This window comes from Amphibalanus amphitrite, unplaced genomic scaffold (assembly GCF_019059575.1).
Source record: "Amphibalanus amphitrite isolate SeventyFive unplaced genomic scaffold, NRLGWU_Aamphi_draft 000965F_arrow, whole genome shotgun sequence".
Classification (NCBI taxonomy): Eukaryota; Metazoa; Arthropoda; class Thecostraca; order Balanomorpha; family Balanidae; genus Amphibalanus; species Amphibalanus amphitrite.
The window spans coordinates 39513-53502 of NW_024882459.1; the positions used below are offsets into that span (position 1 = coordinate 39513).

Consider the following 13990-nt stretch of genomic DNA (forward strand, 5'->3'; position numbering starts at 1 on the left):
ATCCAAGTTAATCACCACCGCTGCGACCTCGAGGCCATGATGGCGCAGATGCTCCATTGATGATTTGGTCAAAGACGATATCTTAATTGATATTCTCCTTTTTATTCATCCCGATAATAAACTTTTACCCAAAATCGATGCCGCTATACAACCCCAAGTTGAAGTGCTCCTACTCAAGTAGACTACATACGTTCCGAAACAATATGAAAGGCACAACCAATTCGCTGAATTGTACAGGGAAGCATGTTGGCTTATTTGGAAAAAATAAATAGATAACAAAAAGTTGATTTTACGCTCGTGTATAGACCGTGTATTTTCCAACAGCGCCGACCATATTACGAACAGCGAAATACGTTTACATATCAGCGGAAAAACAAAAGTGACGATCCTGCGACGAATGGCGAGAAGTGCAGTGCTTATCGCAAACAAAATTGCCGTTAGGTAATTCGCCAAATGAAGACAAAGATGATGACCGGCCCGGCATAAAAAGAATCCGGTGCTAGCGACAAAGACGACAATTTGTATGGAAAAGGTAAATGTTGAGCCTGGGTTATCGTATCTAATCAGCGGTCCTTGCAGTGCACTGCAAGGACGCTGATGCAATGCCTACAAAACACATGATGCATCTACAAATATCAGAGCGTAGGAAAATCAATATACAAAACAGGGGATGCATGATACCGCATAGCTCATATACAACAATGATTGGAGACATCAAAAAGAACCTTTCAGCGCCCTATCACCGCAACACACTGGTCACAGCTCATAACAGCGAGTTTCATCCATCCATAGAAGAAGGGAGGACGATAGAGTCACGCTGCAGCAGCAACTACGCACATCGGCACTGTCTTTCAGTCACTATTCAGAGTCGCTTTGCCCTCACCGGAATTTCACACCTTTCACTATCAGTGTGACCCAGAGCCAAGTTCAATGCCACTGCAGTTCAAATCCATCCGGTCCGACACACTGCCCCCAGAGCACTCACTCCGCCGGTTCGCCACCACTCGACCGCACTCCTCCCTTCATCCACTCCGCCCAGCCGTGACCCGACCTCTGACCTCACCGGCATCACCGTGACCCACCCTGACCTCTGACGTCGCCGGAGCGCCACTCAGAACGGCCCCATAGGAGGAGGCATGGAAGCCACCTCCATGCCGTGGAACTTCTTCACATGCTCCTTCAGCGAGTCCTTGCGCGAGTAGGCCTTGCGGCACACGAAGCAGACGTGCTCGCTGACCTCCTGGTGGACGGAGCGCTCGTGGCGGCGGCGCAGCCAGTTCATGGTGAAGCTGACGCCGCAGAACTGGCACGGGAAGCTGGCCGGCCGGCTCCCTGCGGGCAGGGAGGGCGGGCGGCGCCGGTGGTCGCTCAGAGGGCGGACGGCGGCGGCTCAGATAGACCAGAAGCACACTCAGCAGCGCGGGTAAGGCGGCAGCTGTAGCGGCTTGGGCGGTGGCGGTGGCGGCGGCGGCGGCAGTGGCGAGGAACGGCGAAAGAATTAGCTGTCCATAGTTTTAATCGATCCTGGCTGTTTTATCATGCATTTCGTAAAAAAGGAATCGGGTAAAACATGTTCGCACTAATTTTTTGAGCCGTAAATTTGAGTTCACTCTTACAACAGATTAATGACTCTACTCCATGCAAATATCATCCGCTTTATACTGAGTTGGCCTAGACATAACGCAAAATGCTGAGAGAAGTTACGTGCTGTCTACGTATCAATAATTATCTAGAAGTGAAGAACATCACAGCTAAAGAAGCTGGTGTCTGGGTAGTCGTCTCACTGAAACCTTCATACCTACGGCGGAAAAATAAATGTTTTTTTTCGGCCACAACCGTTCAATGATGATTATCCAAATTATCATATTTAATCGTACCAAACTACGAAGCTAGATGTAAACTTGGCTTCCTCACAACACCAGACACTCGTTTCACTCGTTTCATTTCACGCCCAAGCAAACCCTACCCCTCTCAATACTACTACCTGCATACACCCTGTCCCGCTTTTCCGCCTTATATCCGCCACCATCAACCGTTCACCTCACCCGCGCTTGCCAGTCCCCCCCCCCCCAAGCCTTCCGTTCAGTCGGCGAGCTTCGCCCTTCGCCAGCACCGCCCCATTCTCAGCCTGCACCAACCGGCCCGCCTCCGAGCCGTTAGCCGACGTTCATCCAACTCCCTCTGGGCCAGCGCTCGTCCAGCTCGCCCTAAGCAGGTCAGCCCGTGCCGCCTCAGTCCGGGGTCTGCCCGCCGGTACCGCTCTCAGTCCGGGGTCTGCCCGCCCGTGCCCGCCTCAGTCCGGGGTCCGCCCGCCGGTACCGCTCTCAGTCCGGGGTCTGCCCGCCTCAGTCCGGGGTCTGCCCGCCTCAGTCCGGGGTCTGCCCGCCTCAGTCCGGGGTCTGCCCGCCCGTGCCGCTCGCGTCGGCGGACGGCTGTTTGAAGTCGTGCCGACGCCTCATGTGGTCTCGCATGTTGTCTTGCCGTGAGAAGGTGCGGCCGCATACGGGACAGCTGAACGCCTTCTGTCGCTCGTGCACACAGCGCTCGTGGCGGACTCTGTGCGAGCTCTGTGAGAAGCGGACACCGCAGTAGCGGCACGCCAGGGCGCTGCCACCTGTCAACAGGGGCGGCTGTTAGCGAGCGCCGCCGACTGGGCTCCTGCCGACTGCGGCGGCTGTGAGCGCGTGCCCATGAGTGGGGCGGCGGTGGCGGAGGCGGTGCAGTGGCGGCGGAGGCGGTGGCGGCGGTCGTGGCGCATATAAGCTCATAATACTTTTGTGGATCTTTTGTTGGATAGTCCTCTTGAATAAGGCCGTCTAATTACGCTAGTTTTGAAAACGCAGTTGTTCCATCAGTACCTGCGGTTATTCCTAAGCATTTATGATCTAAGCTCACCATGTGACCATATTCCGTATCCAATAACGAATGCGATAGTACATGCATCACTTTTTTCTGAACGACAGAAAAGTAGGCATATCCTAACAAGATAACGTTTAACAGCGAACAATTTACTCGGCTTTTCTTAACCAGCGCTACCAGATCCCGATCATCGATTAAATATTCAATAGATAAATGCCCACGGGGACTGAGAGGTTAGTCAGCATCATATCGGCACAACAGCCAGAGCCTGAACTTCGAACACTCAATTCAGCCTAAAGTTGGAACGCCGGAGGCACCAAAACATATTCCATTTTCACACATAAGCTAGCATCAGCTGCCCATGAAGATGCCCATATGTGATGGATATTTAATATCCTAATAAGTGTAAGAGAGCCGTTTATGCCTTTTACTTCAATCACACCGAGCTCTGGCCGTATTCGGCCGCATCAGATGAACCCATCTGTTCCTATATTGTTTATTTACCAATCTATGCATCGAGCTATGCAGAAAAGCACATTTATTACAATGTTCGCGAAAGCGCAGACAGTATGTATCCGCACGACGAATAGTGTAAGCTTCATGCACTGTACATATTTATGACCAGCAGCTTTACAAATGCACATAAATTATTCACACCTACGGCATAGATAAGCCATAATCTAACAAGTCTCCCAACAATACTTGGCACCTAATGGACGAATCTTGGCTAAGAAAGCCGCACCAGGCCAAAAAGCAAGCTGAGTCTCTAACACCCAAGCATCGACTTCGATTGATCCTAGAAATCCAACGCTCACAGCCCATCGTGCTCCTCCTTTAAAACATCCCTCTCTGGGTCATTCCTCACTGTTTCGTTCCTCTCTCGCCGTTTATCGCTGCCACTATTGCGTCTGCGGTCCAGCATTGTAAGCCCGAGCGTCAACATTATCTGAATGGGCCCTATCGCCCGCCGCCGGGGCGGGGGCGGGGGCGGGAGCGGTTTCGGGCGGAGGCGCCCACTGCTCGGACGCGCCATGCCGCCGGCGAATGTGCACCCGCAGACTGTCCTGGCGCGAGAAGGGCCGGCCACAGAACGGGCACGGGAACGGCCGCTGGCGCTCGTGGACGCACCGCTCGTGGCGCAGCCGGTGCGACACCTGAGAGAACGCCAGACCGCAGAACCGACACTTGACCGAGTCACCTGCGGACAGGGCCGGCCGGCGGTCAGCGGATGGACCGGCTGTTCAGCGGGCAGGGCCGGCGCGGAGACAGACAACGGCCGGCGGCTGAGCGGACCGGGCGGGCACGACGGCGGCGGCCGTCGCGGCTCAGCGGATAGGACCGACGCGGAGACAGAGCCAGCGGCTGAGCGGACAGTGCCACCGGCCCAGCGGAATTAGCTCCACGGCAGTGTCAGTGAGACGGCGCTCTCAGCAGACAGCGGGACCGTGGGCTGGCTATTGGCAGAACTAGCTCAGCGGGTATATTTCGTCTCGGAGGCGGACGGCGGTTGCCTTCGCTATTCGAGCGCCATAATGTTCCCATATTCGATATAATTGCTTGGTTCAGAGCTTGCTATAGTATTTATTCCCATATAAAGACAACGATTGAAGCAGCGTGGGACATTTATTGGAAACTAGATGAGTAAAATACAGTCAGTTAGGTATCAAACGCATACACCAAGAAACAGTCACCCGACAGTAAAAAGTATTTGGCCAGAACTTCACGGCGTTGATTATAACTATCAGAAGTACTTACAAAATCACATGATCTCTCCTACAAGCCCCATCCCTGCTCGCCACACCGCGCGCCCCTCAGGCCGTTCGTCTGACCGGCTGGCGGTCAGAGATCGATGATGCCGTGGCACCTGTTGAGGTGCACGCGCAGGTTGTCTCGCCGCCAAAACGGACGGTTACACTCGGGACAGGGGTACGCTTGCTGGCGCTCGTGAACGCTGCGCTCGTGACGCGTTTTGTGCGACGCCTGGGAGAACTCTAGGCCGCAGTAGCGACACTGGTACGCGGCACCTGCGAACAGGACGCGGCCGTCAGCGGCGGGCTGTCCAGCGGCCGGCGGGCTGCGGCAGGCCGGCGGGCTTTAGAGCTTGGACAGTATGACCGTCAGCGGTGGGCTGTCGAGCGGCCGGCGGTTTGCGGCAGGCCGGTGGGCTTTAGAGTTTGGACAGTATGACCATATCAGCGGCGGTGCGGGCTGTCCAGAGGCCGGCGCTTTGTGGCAGGCCGGTGGTTGGCGGCGGGCCGGCGGGCTGCGGCAGTGTGACCGTCAGCAGTGGCTGTGGCGGTCCCAGAGGCCGTTAGGGCTCGAGACCGAGACGGCGGCGAAAGAAAAAGCCAGGAGTGGGAGAGAAAAGGGCTTCTGCGTATCTAGAGCGGCAATTTGAAATGAAGCACAGCTTCGAGACGGCACGGATTTAGTAAGCCGAGAGACATCGATTTCTTGGGACATTGCATCAAGTTCATATCTGATAAACAAAATAATTTGGGTCACCATCTGTCTGAGGTCCAAATATCTCTCAACAATTAAATTATTGCGATTGGTTTGACATGTTTATTGGTAACCTACAGACAAGCTCAGAAAAATTCACAGTTACAGCTCCTGTATCCTCATCTAGCCCAGCTTCTTCCCCTCCAGCGTTGAAAAAGGGAAACTTCCCCAGCGCCGATAGAAAAATACGAAAACAGCACAATGTTCCCATTAATTACTTCTCGACCTCATTCGACGACCAGCGATAGTAATAGTGTCGCCGAAATATGCCAGAAAATAGGCATACTATATCTAAAAACAAGAGGTGGACAAACAGGTAGAGAATAGAGGGCCTTGGGACAAACATTATTTTACAATAGGTTTCCTTTTCTTAATCCAAAGCAACATTTTACTAAACGCTTTCCAATCAAACCAAATAAGTTTCAGCATGTCCACGCACTCGACTGATCGCTGCTACAAGTTTCCCTCCTCTCGGAAACACACCTCGAACCATGCACCACTCCCGTCTATTCCGGACGCCTTTGGACTCTCAACACCGTCCTGTCAATCGTCTTCGCCACATCTTCGCGACAATCTAACCACATCACTCCCCTCTGCACCTGCGCTCATCGCGGCGGCGGCGGCGCGCCGTCCACCGGCGGTCCCAGCTCAGTGCCGTGCACCCGGCGCACGTGAACGCGCAGGTTATCCTGACGCGAGAAGCGGCGGCCACACACCGGACACGGAAAGGTGACGCTCCGCTCGTGGACACACCGCTCGTGACGCACCCGGTGCACGGCCTGCGTGAACGTGGCGCCGCAGTAACGACACGCCAGCGAGCCACCTGTGAAACACGCCCGGGCGCGTCAGCCAGCGGAGTGGTGTCTTAATTTAAGATTTATGTTTTTTAATTCTATCATTTGATTGGTGTGTTTTTGTTTTGTATCATTTGTTAAAATACATTAGTTGAGGTTAACTAGCCGCCCGCGAACGAAGTGAGACAGCTATACGCCCCGCATAATTGGAGCGCAAGCGCGACGGCGTGTGTTGACTACGACACTGACGCTAGACGCCAGCGCGTGGTGTTATCGATTATTACCATGATAAACTAAGACTGTTATTGCCATACAGGATCTAAATGGCGTTGCGTTCGATACGAATCAAACACCAAACACATTTCAACTCTTAATTTATACTGGCGATCATCTCACAAATTATACATAGAATTCATCTGAAGCGATTCTCGATCGCTTGAATCGGCGTCACTTCGTTCGAATTTCTTTCGCTTCCTTCGATTGTTTTCGTTTCGTTTTCGTTATCGTTCGATCGTTTTCGCACTTCAATTTCATAGTTTCGTGTTCAATTGTTTCGAAGTTTGCCTACGCCATTTTCGTTTGTTTCCTCTTTCTTGTTTTTCTTTCTTTCTTTATCTTTTTGAATTTTTGTTGATTTTAAGATGCATCTCACGCATTTTAATGACACTCAGTAACCTCTTGCAGCCAGATTTTATCTTGTGTTCGGGGGATCCCTCACTCCAAAATAAGCAATAAATCGATGCTGTTGCCGCAACAACACCCTCCCCTTGAAACCTCTGTCCCTGAGGTTTCAACCTTGTCATATACTGTCAGATCAGTTTCACAATCTTCGTCACTGGGCGCTGCAGCGTTGTGCCCCGGACTTGCAGTTCCACAGAGCGAACCAATCCATCAGCGCTGTGTTTCACCCTAAGTACTCGACCCAATGGCCATTGACCTCGTGGGACGCTTTCGTCAACCACTACCACAATATCGCCCACACCTAAATTTGGCTTAGCTCTACTTAAATGGTGTGGCCTAGCCTGGAGCAATGGCAAATATTCGGCCCGCCAGCGTTTCCAAAACATATCCGCGTAATAAGCTGCCTGCTTCCATCTCTTACGACTGTTGCTGTCTGTTTTGTCAAAAAGATTGACGGGAACGAGGTCGTACCCTGCACCAGCGAGTAGCAGGAGGTTTGGAGAAAGTGGCTCAGTGTGAAGGTGATCAGTGGAAACTGGTGTCAGTGGTCTGCTGTTTATAATTGCCTCAACTTTGCACATGAAAGTCACCAAAGTCTCGTTTTTCATTGATGTGCAGGTTGTCATGCCTTCTAAAAGTCTTCCCAAAGACGAATGATATCTTCGCTTGCAAAACAAACACGTGCTCAAACCCCTTCGTACCGTGGCATTTCTTTCCAAGAGCCACATTACATCTTGCACATCAGCCAAAACGTGTTGCCGTCCAGCGTGTCCCAGCCTTTTGTGCACGTCTTGCATGAGCATCTCTGTGTTCTTCTCATGGGACAACATTATGATGCGATGTTTCGCGTTATAAGCAAGGTCAGCATTCTGTAATCGTTCTTCTCCAACGCAAGATACAATTGTACAAAATAAAATCACTAAAATCACAAAATAAAGAATGTTCGGTAATTTGACATGATCGTCCGTTAAGTGCAGAGGCACGTTGTACTGACCACCTTTGTACGCAACAGAACTTTCCACCTTCCTCATCCACAAACGATCCGCGGCGGACAACTCTCTTTTCGTGCAATGCAAATGTTCCGCGTATTTATGGTTGTTTGATGACTTGCTCATTTCTTCCAGAGATTCACCTTCAGTGACAGTTGTCTTGCAAACCGTTGTAACGTCAGGTGGGCCTGCCGTCTGATTCAAACCACATATTACCCATCCGAATCTGGTCAGCGTCGCATACGGGCTACCATTGACACTTGGGATAACCCTTAATGGCTCCATTGCCAAAAACGCATTAGCACCCAACAGCAAACCAACTTCTGAAATTTCTGGTTGGGGTAAAACGATATCCTGCAAATGATCCCACTCCTCCAAATCTTCTGCTTTGGGAAACTGGCCTGCTTCAACTGGTAAGTTTGGTAGTGTATATAGTACTGGTAATGACAGATGATTTTCGCCCTCCAAATCCGTAATAGACAGGCCAGCCACTACTTGAGTCGGTACGGAAACGGCCCGATCCACTGTCGTCAGTGTCAGCTGGCGACCGGGCAAATGTCCTAAATTAAGCTTGTGCATAAGTGACGTGGATATGAATGAGTGCGTCGACCCGCTATCGAGAAAGGCGAACGTTGTGCAGTGGCCTGATGCACTCTTAGCCTTTACAGCCACAATGGGTAAAATGGCTCCACACTTCTGACTTCCCGTTGAAATGCGACACGAAGTGACCTTAGCCCCATCAGCTTCGCCTTGTGTTCCCGGCTGTTCTTGAGGCGGCACGCCTCGCAGATTCCCTGGACCATCGTGTTCGTGTAAAGCAGTTGGATGACTTCGATTGCACGTGCGACATCTTGCCGGTCTCCGGCACAAAGTTCGCCTGTGACCTCTGCGAAGACACCCAAAGCAAAGCGAGTTTCTCATCACAAATGACTTCTTTTCTTCTGTAGACATTTCCTTCAGCTTAGCACACTCGGGGAGGTAATGCGAGTTGTCCCCGCAAAACAAACATGCCGAATAATCATGTGCTTGTGTCGCTGACACTAGTGACTCTTGATTTTGTTCCATAGAAAATGATCCATTAATTTGCTTCTTACCGTTTCCTCGACTGCCATCGTACATGTGCTGCCCAAAAGATGCGTTTGTAGCGACTCTCGCCTCTTTCATGACAAATTCGACTAGGTCTTCAAAAACTGCGGAGCGCCCATGAATTTCTTCGAGATCATCAACACGCCTGCGCCATCTATTTAGAAGTGAGCTGGGGAGTTTTTCTGTAATATTCCGTAACGTTCGCGGATCACTAATTAAATGGCATGCACTTCCCAATGCATTTTTACAGCTCATCAGAAGAAGCGCAAATTTGTCCAAATCTTCACCATTTTCAAATTCCATCCGTTCTTCGTCATTAATTTTATCCATGAACGCCGCTGCAATAGTGCTCGGTTGACCATAACGTTTGCGTAGAATTTGCATTGCCTGCTCATAGCCATCCTCAATATACATACAACTGGCAACGATAGTGTGCGGTTTGCTTCCACTAACCAAATTTTGTTCTAGATAATGCAACTTTTCACTGTCGTCTTCTAGCTTAGACGCAATCTTCATCTCAAAACTGCGAATAAATTGTGCAAACTGAGTAATGTCACCGCCAAATTTCGTAATTTCTATAGGAGGAAGACGCATCAATGCTGCCGTTCTTTCTCTTTCTGCCTTCAGCTCAGAATGCACATCATCTCGAGAACCTTTTAGATGCCGTTCGTTCAGCGGTAAATGGAGGCTGGGCTGTGAGCCGAGGGCTTTATCTGTCTGCGTTATGTGTGACTGTTGAATTGGGCACTGTGTATGTGGTTGGCTCGCTGGTGCTGGGCTTACGCCGCCATTTTGACTCGTATAAGCCTGAAACGCCTGCTCCCTTGCAGCTAACTCATTTATGGTTGACTGAAGTTCTAATAATTCCTGCCCGTGACGAAGTTCGGCTATTTTACTCTCGATATATTGTTTATCTCTCAAAGATCGCATTTTTTCAACAAGTGCAGCCCTATCAGCTGCTTGTTCTGCGCGCCTAAGTTCAGAATTGGCTGAATTACAACTAGAGGACCGATTTGAGACAGTAGATCTAATCTGGGATGCACTATCATCTGGCTGAATTGCAACATGCTCTGATTGAGACGCAGAAGTGCGTATCTCTAGGGCGTCGCATAATCGTTTTAGAAGTGTTTCCTTATTGCCTTTACAACTTATACCCCGAGACCTTAAGATTGTTTTAAGTTCTGCAACCTTCAGCCCCTCCATAATACCTACTACCGAAATTTTCACAATTAATTTAGGTAGACTTAATGACTAACACCTCTGGACAACCCACGGGACGAAGCACAGGGTGAAACACAGTCTGATCGGATATGGACGCCTGTAGCCGTAATGTCAATTCACAATGGTTTCTTCTTGTGCTCGTTTCAAGACCTTACCTCCTGTGCAGACCATAGGTAGCCAGACAAATCATTGCATTCTTGATACATGTGAACTTAATATCCTTAGTAAAATCAACAAGATGCCGCTTGTGGCTCGGTAAAACAAAATGTAGCAAATCAGGCAATCGTGTTTGATCACAATATCATTCTCTTCTGAATCTTGGGAGTTTGTCACTTGACAATCTTGCTGTGAATATCTTTAGTTCACGTAAATGGGCACTTCGAAACTGTTATTGCCATACAGGATCTAAATGGCGTTGCGTTCGATACGAATCAAACACCAAACACATTTCAACTCTTAATTTATACTGGCGATCATCTCACAAATTATACATAGAATTCATCTGAAGCGATTCTCGATCGCTTGAATCGGCGTCACTTCGTTCGAATTTCTTTCGCTTCCTTCGATCGTTTTCGTTTCGTTTTCGTTATCGTTCGATCGTTTTCGCACTTCAATTTCATAGTTTCGTGTTCAATTGTTTCGAAGTTTGCCTACGCCATTTTCGTTTGTTTCCTCTTTCTTGTTTTTCTTTCTTTCTTTATCTTTTTGAATTTTTGTTGATTTTAAGATGCATCTCACGCATTTTAATGACACTCAGTAACCTCTTGCAGCCAGATTTTATCTTGTGTTCGGGGGATCCCTCACTCCAAAATAAGCAATAAATCGATGCTGTTGCCGCAACAACAAAGACATTTTAACCCGGCAGGCGGTGGGCCTACCAGCCACCTTCCGCGCGGTGGGGGGGGGGCACTTTTTTGCCCCCCCCCCGTATCTCCGAAACTACTGGACGGATCCGGAAAATTCAAACGGTGTTCGATAGCCCTGTCAAATTTGTCGGGGGAAACCAAATTTCATTGACCTCGGGGTCACCGATGACGTCACAGGTCAGGTCAAAGATAAAATGTTTCACCGTTCACGGGGCTTCTAGGGAAAGCGCTATAACACCGAGTAAAACGCATTTTGTCGAAAATCAGCGATAAGGCGTCAGTTGTCTAGTACATATGTTGCTATTAGAGGTCACTGGTCATACCAGATCAGGTCACAGGTCAGGTCACCAAAGGTCACCAAGGGTCACCACATGAGCCCAACTTTACTAAGGTTATGCGATGCATGTTTTATGGCCAGTTTTTCATTTCCAACTCAATGGTGTTGGTTATAAGACCATCAGGTACGGTTTGGGTCACTTTCTGGTGGAGGTCAGGTCAAGGTCAGGTCAAAAAAGGTCAAATTTTAAAGTTGATATTTATGCATAAAATGGGTATCGATTCGATGCAGCTCGTCACGGGGAGTCTAATGGTGGTCTTTGTTTTGCTCTACGAGGTCTAGAATTGCTAAAAATTGAGTTTGAAAATTTGACGTCATCAGTTTTGAACAGTTTTTTCGCTATAACTTGGCCAAAAAAAGAGGTATCGATCTCAAATTTGGTATGTAGATAGAAGGCGGTAGGGGCTATCACATATATTCCGGTTTTTTCGAAATTCAAAAAGCTTTTTTGATTTTTTGGCTATTATATTCAAAAAATCTATTTTTGATTTTTGGGGGTCAAAATCCAAAAAATTCGAAAAATCGAAATAGCAGTTTTGTAGCCCTTTTAATTTTACACCTTTTATGTCTGAAACATTTTTCTGTATCTCTAAAGCTGTAGGCCTGACAGCTCTTCCCGCGAAACCTTTTTTTGGGTCGAAAATGGCAAAAATGACGTCACTCTGACGTCATTAGCGGCCAACCTATCATAGCCTTTGGAAAAAATTTTGGTCACCATGTGCGCTAGCTGCTCCCGGGAGGGTACTGAAAGTTTGGTGACGATCGGCGCAGCGGTTCTCGAGATATATCGAAAAAACTAAAGGGGGGGCAAAAAATTGCCCCCCCCCCCCACCGCCTGGAAGGTTAACCCTTCACGACATCACGACTCCAAATTGTCCCGAAGTTCAACGCGCTTTCATCCTTGATCCTTTCGAACTTGTCAGCATAATCCCGCCGCACGGCCGCTCCGAGCCATGCGGTACAGCATACCTTCAGGCGTTTATACTAGCGCCACCTATGGAGAAAGCTGTAAGTAGACGTTCGGAGAACACCCACGACCGTCAAGCAAATCTCCAACGTATGGCGGTGGGTGCTGCACCTTACGTTCACTGTGTTGTGTGCAGAGCTGTTCGTCGTGATCAGATGATTGGTAGCATGATTTTTAAAAGAAACGTGCGACTTTCCATATTGTTTATCACATTCTCCCCGGGGATGGAGAAGCGGATAAAGTCTATCACAGCATCAATATGAATTGCCAAAGCGCGCTAACGATGGGCTGCCGACCAGACGGCTCACTTCACAAAGCTTTGGTCAAAGTTTCAATACATACGCGGACTTGGGACCAAATCCTCCAGCAAGGCATTATTTTTCTCCTCGTGTCAAATCTACTAGGTAAATATAATGAAGAAAAAATCTTACGAAGCACTGAACGCCCTTTTTATTACCAAGAATCTCCCAAACATATTTACACAGTTCCACTCAATCATCATCCCAATGTATCTTATAGTTAATCAAGAATAAATCGCAAATAGCTGCGCTTGGCATTGAGCCCTGACGAATACAGATGATATGCTATAAGTTATAACTAGCATAATGAATTGTGACAAAATCATTCTGAAGTATTCAGCTAAAACAAAACAATACAAAAGACTAAAGGCAGACAGCAAAAGCAGTAACTGCTCAACGATAAGCAAACAATGGTTGATATGTTTTATATGCAATGAGCTTGAAGACAATGTCTGGCGACGAAAAATGACTGCAATTCTTTAAAAGCTCTCTCGCACATTTGCCCCATCGCTACACCTAATGAGTTGTCCACGGCGATCTATACCTACAGATTCATAGTAAAATAAACCTCAGCGGGCCAAAATCAGCCACAAGCCAGTCGCGACGTCTCTTGTGCGCATACAAATTGATCATATGTCCCAAACTGATCGCTGATCCAGGTCTGATTCACATTTGATCAATTGCTGATTTGCCTCTTATCCGCGTTTAATCGATCCATCTCTCATTCAAATTTGATCCGCACCAACCGAACGCAGAGTCATGTCACATAAGTCAATCACCGCTTTTGTCACTGCCATGGACTGCGCACCTTCCTCAGGCCTTAGCTTTATGCCTCATCCTTGGCCCCCAGACCCTGGTCCCTGACGGCCGCCGGGCCGAGCGAGTACGCCTCCTCTCCCTAACTACCTCTGCACTCCCGGCGGCGGTGTCGCGGCGCCGTCTCACTGATACAGTCCGGCCAGCTGCGCCCCCGGCGACCGGGACGGGTCCTGGGTCACGCCGTGCACCCTCTTCATGTGGACACGCATGTTGTCCAGCCGGGAGAAGGCGCGGTGACACACGGTGCACGTGTGCTCAGCCTGACGCAGGTGGACGCATCGCTCGTGGCGCGACCGGTGCGAGGCCTTTGTGAACCCGGCTCCGCAGTAGCGGCACACGAGCGAGGGTGACCCACCTGCCGGCATACAGGCACACCGTGTCAGCCGGCACCTCCGCCACCGCAGCACACAGGTCCAGCACTTCAGCCGGCACCTCCGCACCGCCGCACACAGGTCCAGCACCTCAGCCGGCAGCGCGGGGAGCCTTCACAGCCACCGCCGCACACAGGTGCACCGCGTCAGCCGCCGGGGTGGTCGCCGGGCGTCTCCAACGCCGGGAATATGGCCCAAC

At 49.7% G+C, this 13990-nt stretch overlaps 2 protein-coding genes across 9 annotated transcripts in view; both read right to left on the bottom strand.

Moving 5' to 3' along the window:
* Positions 1 to 13990, bottom strand: part of LOC122368654 (protein tramtrack, beta isoform-like) — a 42268-nt gene that overhangs the window by 8025 nt on the left and 20253 nt on the right. Inside the window, exon 6 of one of the 8 annotated variants that reach the window (XM_043342827.1) lies at positions 473 to 2614. The exons of 2 other annotated variants lie outside the window; for them this stretch is intronic. In XM_043342827.1, the coding sequence (XP_043198762.1) occupies positions 2388 to 2614 (227 nt within the window). In that variant the 3' untranslated portion in view covers positions 473 to 2387. Of the gene's footprint in view, positions 1 to 472; positions 2615 to 3346; positions 4058 to 4468; positions 4884 to 5832; positions 6185 to 10575; positions 13776 to 13990 lie in introns of those variants that run through there. 5 more of the 8 variants (XM_043342821.1, XM_043342825.1, XM_043342828.1 and 2 more) reach the window with 5 other exon arrangements.
* On the bottom strand, positions 6513 to 10280 carry LOC122368657. The gene is made up of 2 exons (XM_043342829.1): positions 10109 to 10280; positions 6513 to 8197 (listed from the first exon to the last, which is right to left on the bottom strand). Exons 1-2 carry the CDS (start codon positions 10112 to 10114, stop codon positions 6965 to 6967), a joined length of 1239 nt encoding a protein of 412 aa, XP_043198764.1. The 5' UTR covers positions 10115 to 10280; the 3' UTR covers positions 6513 to 6964.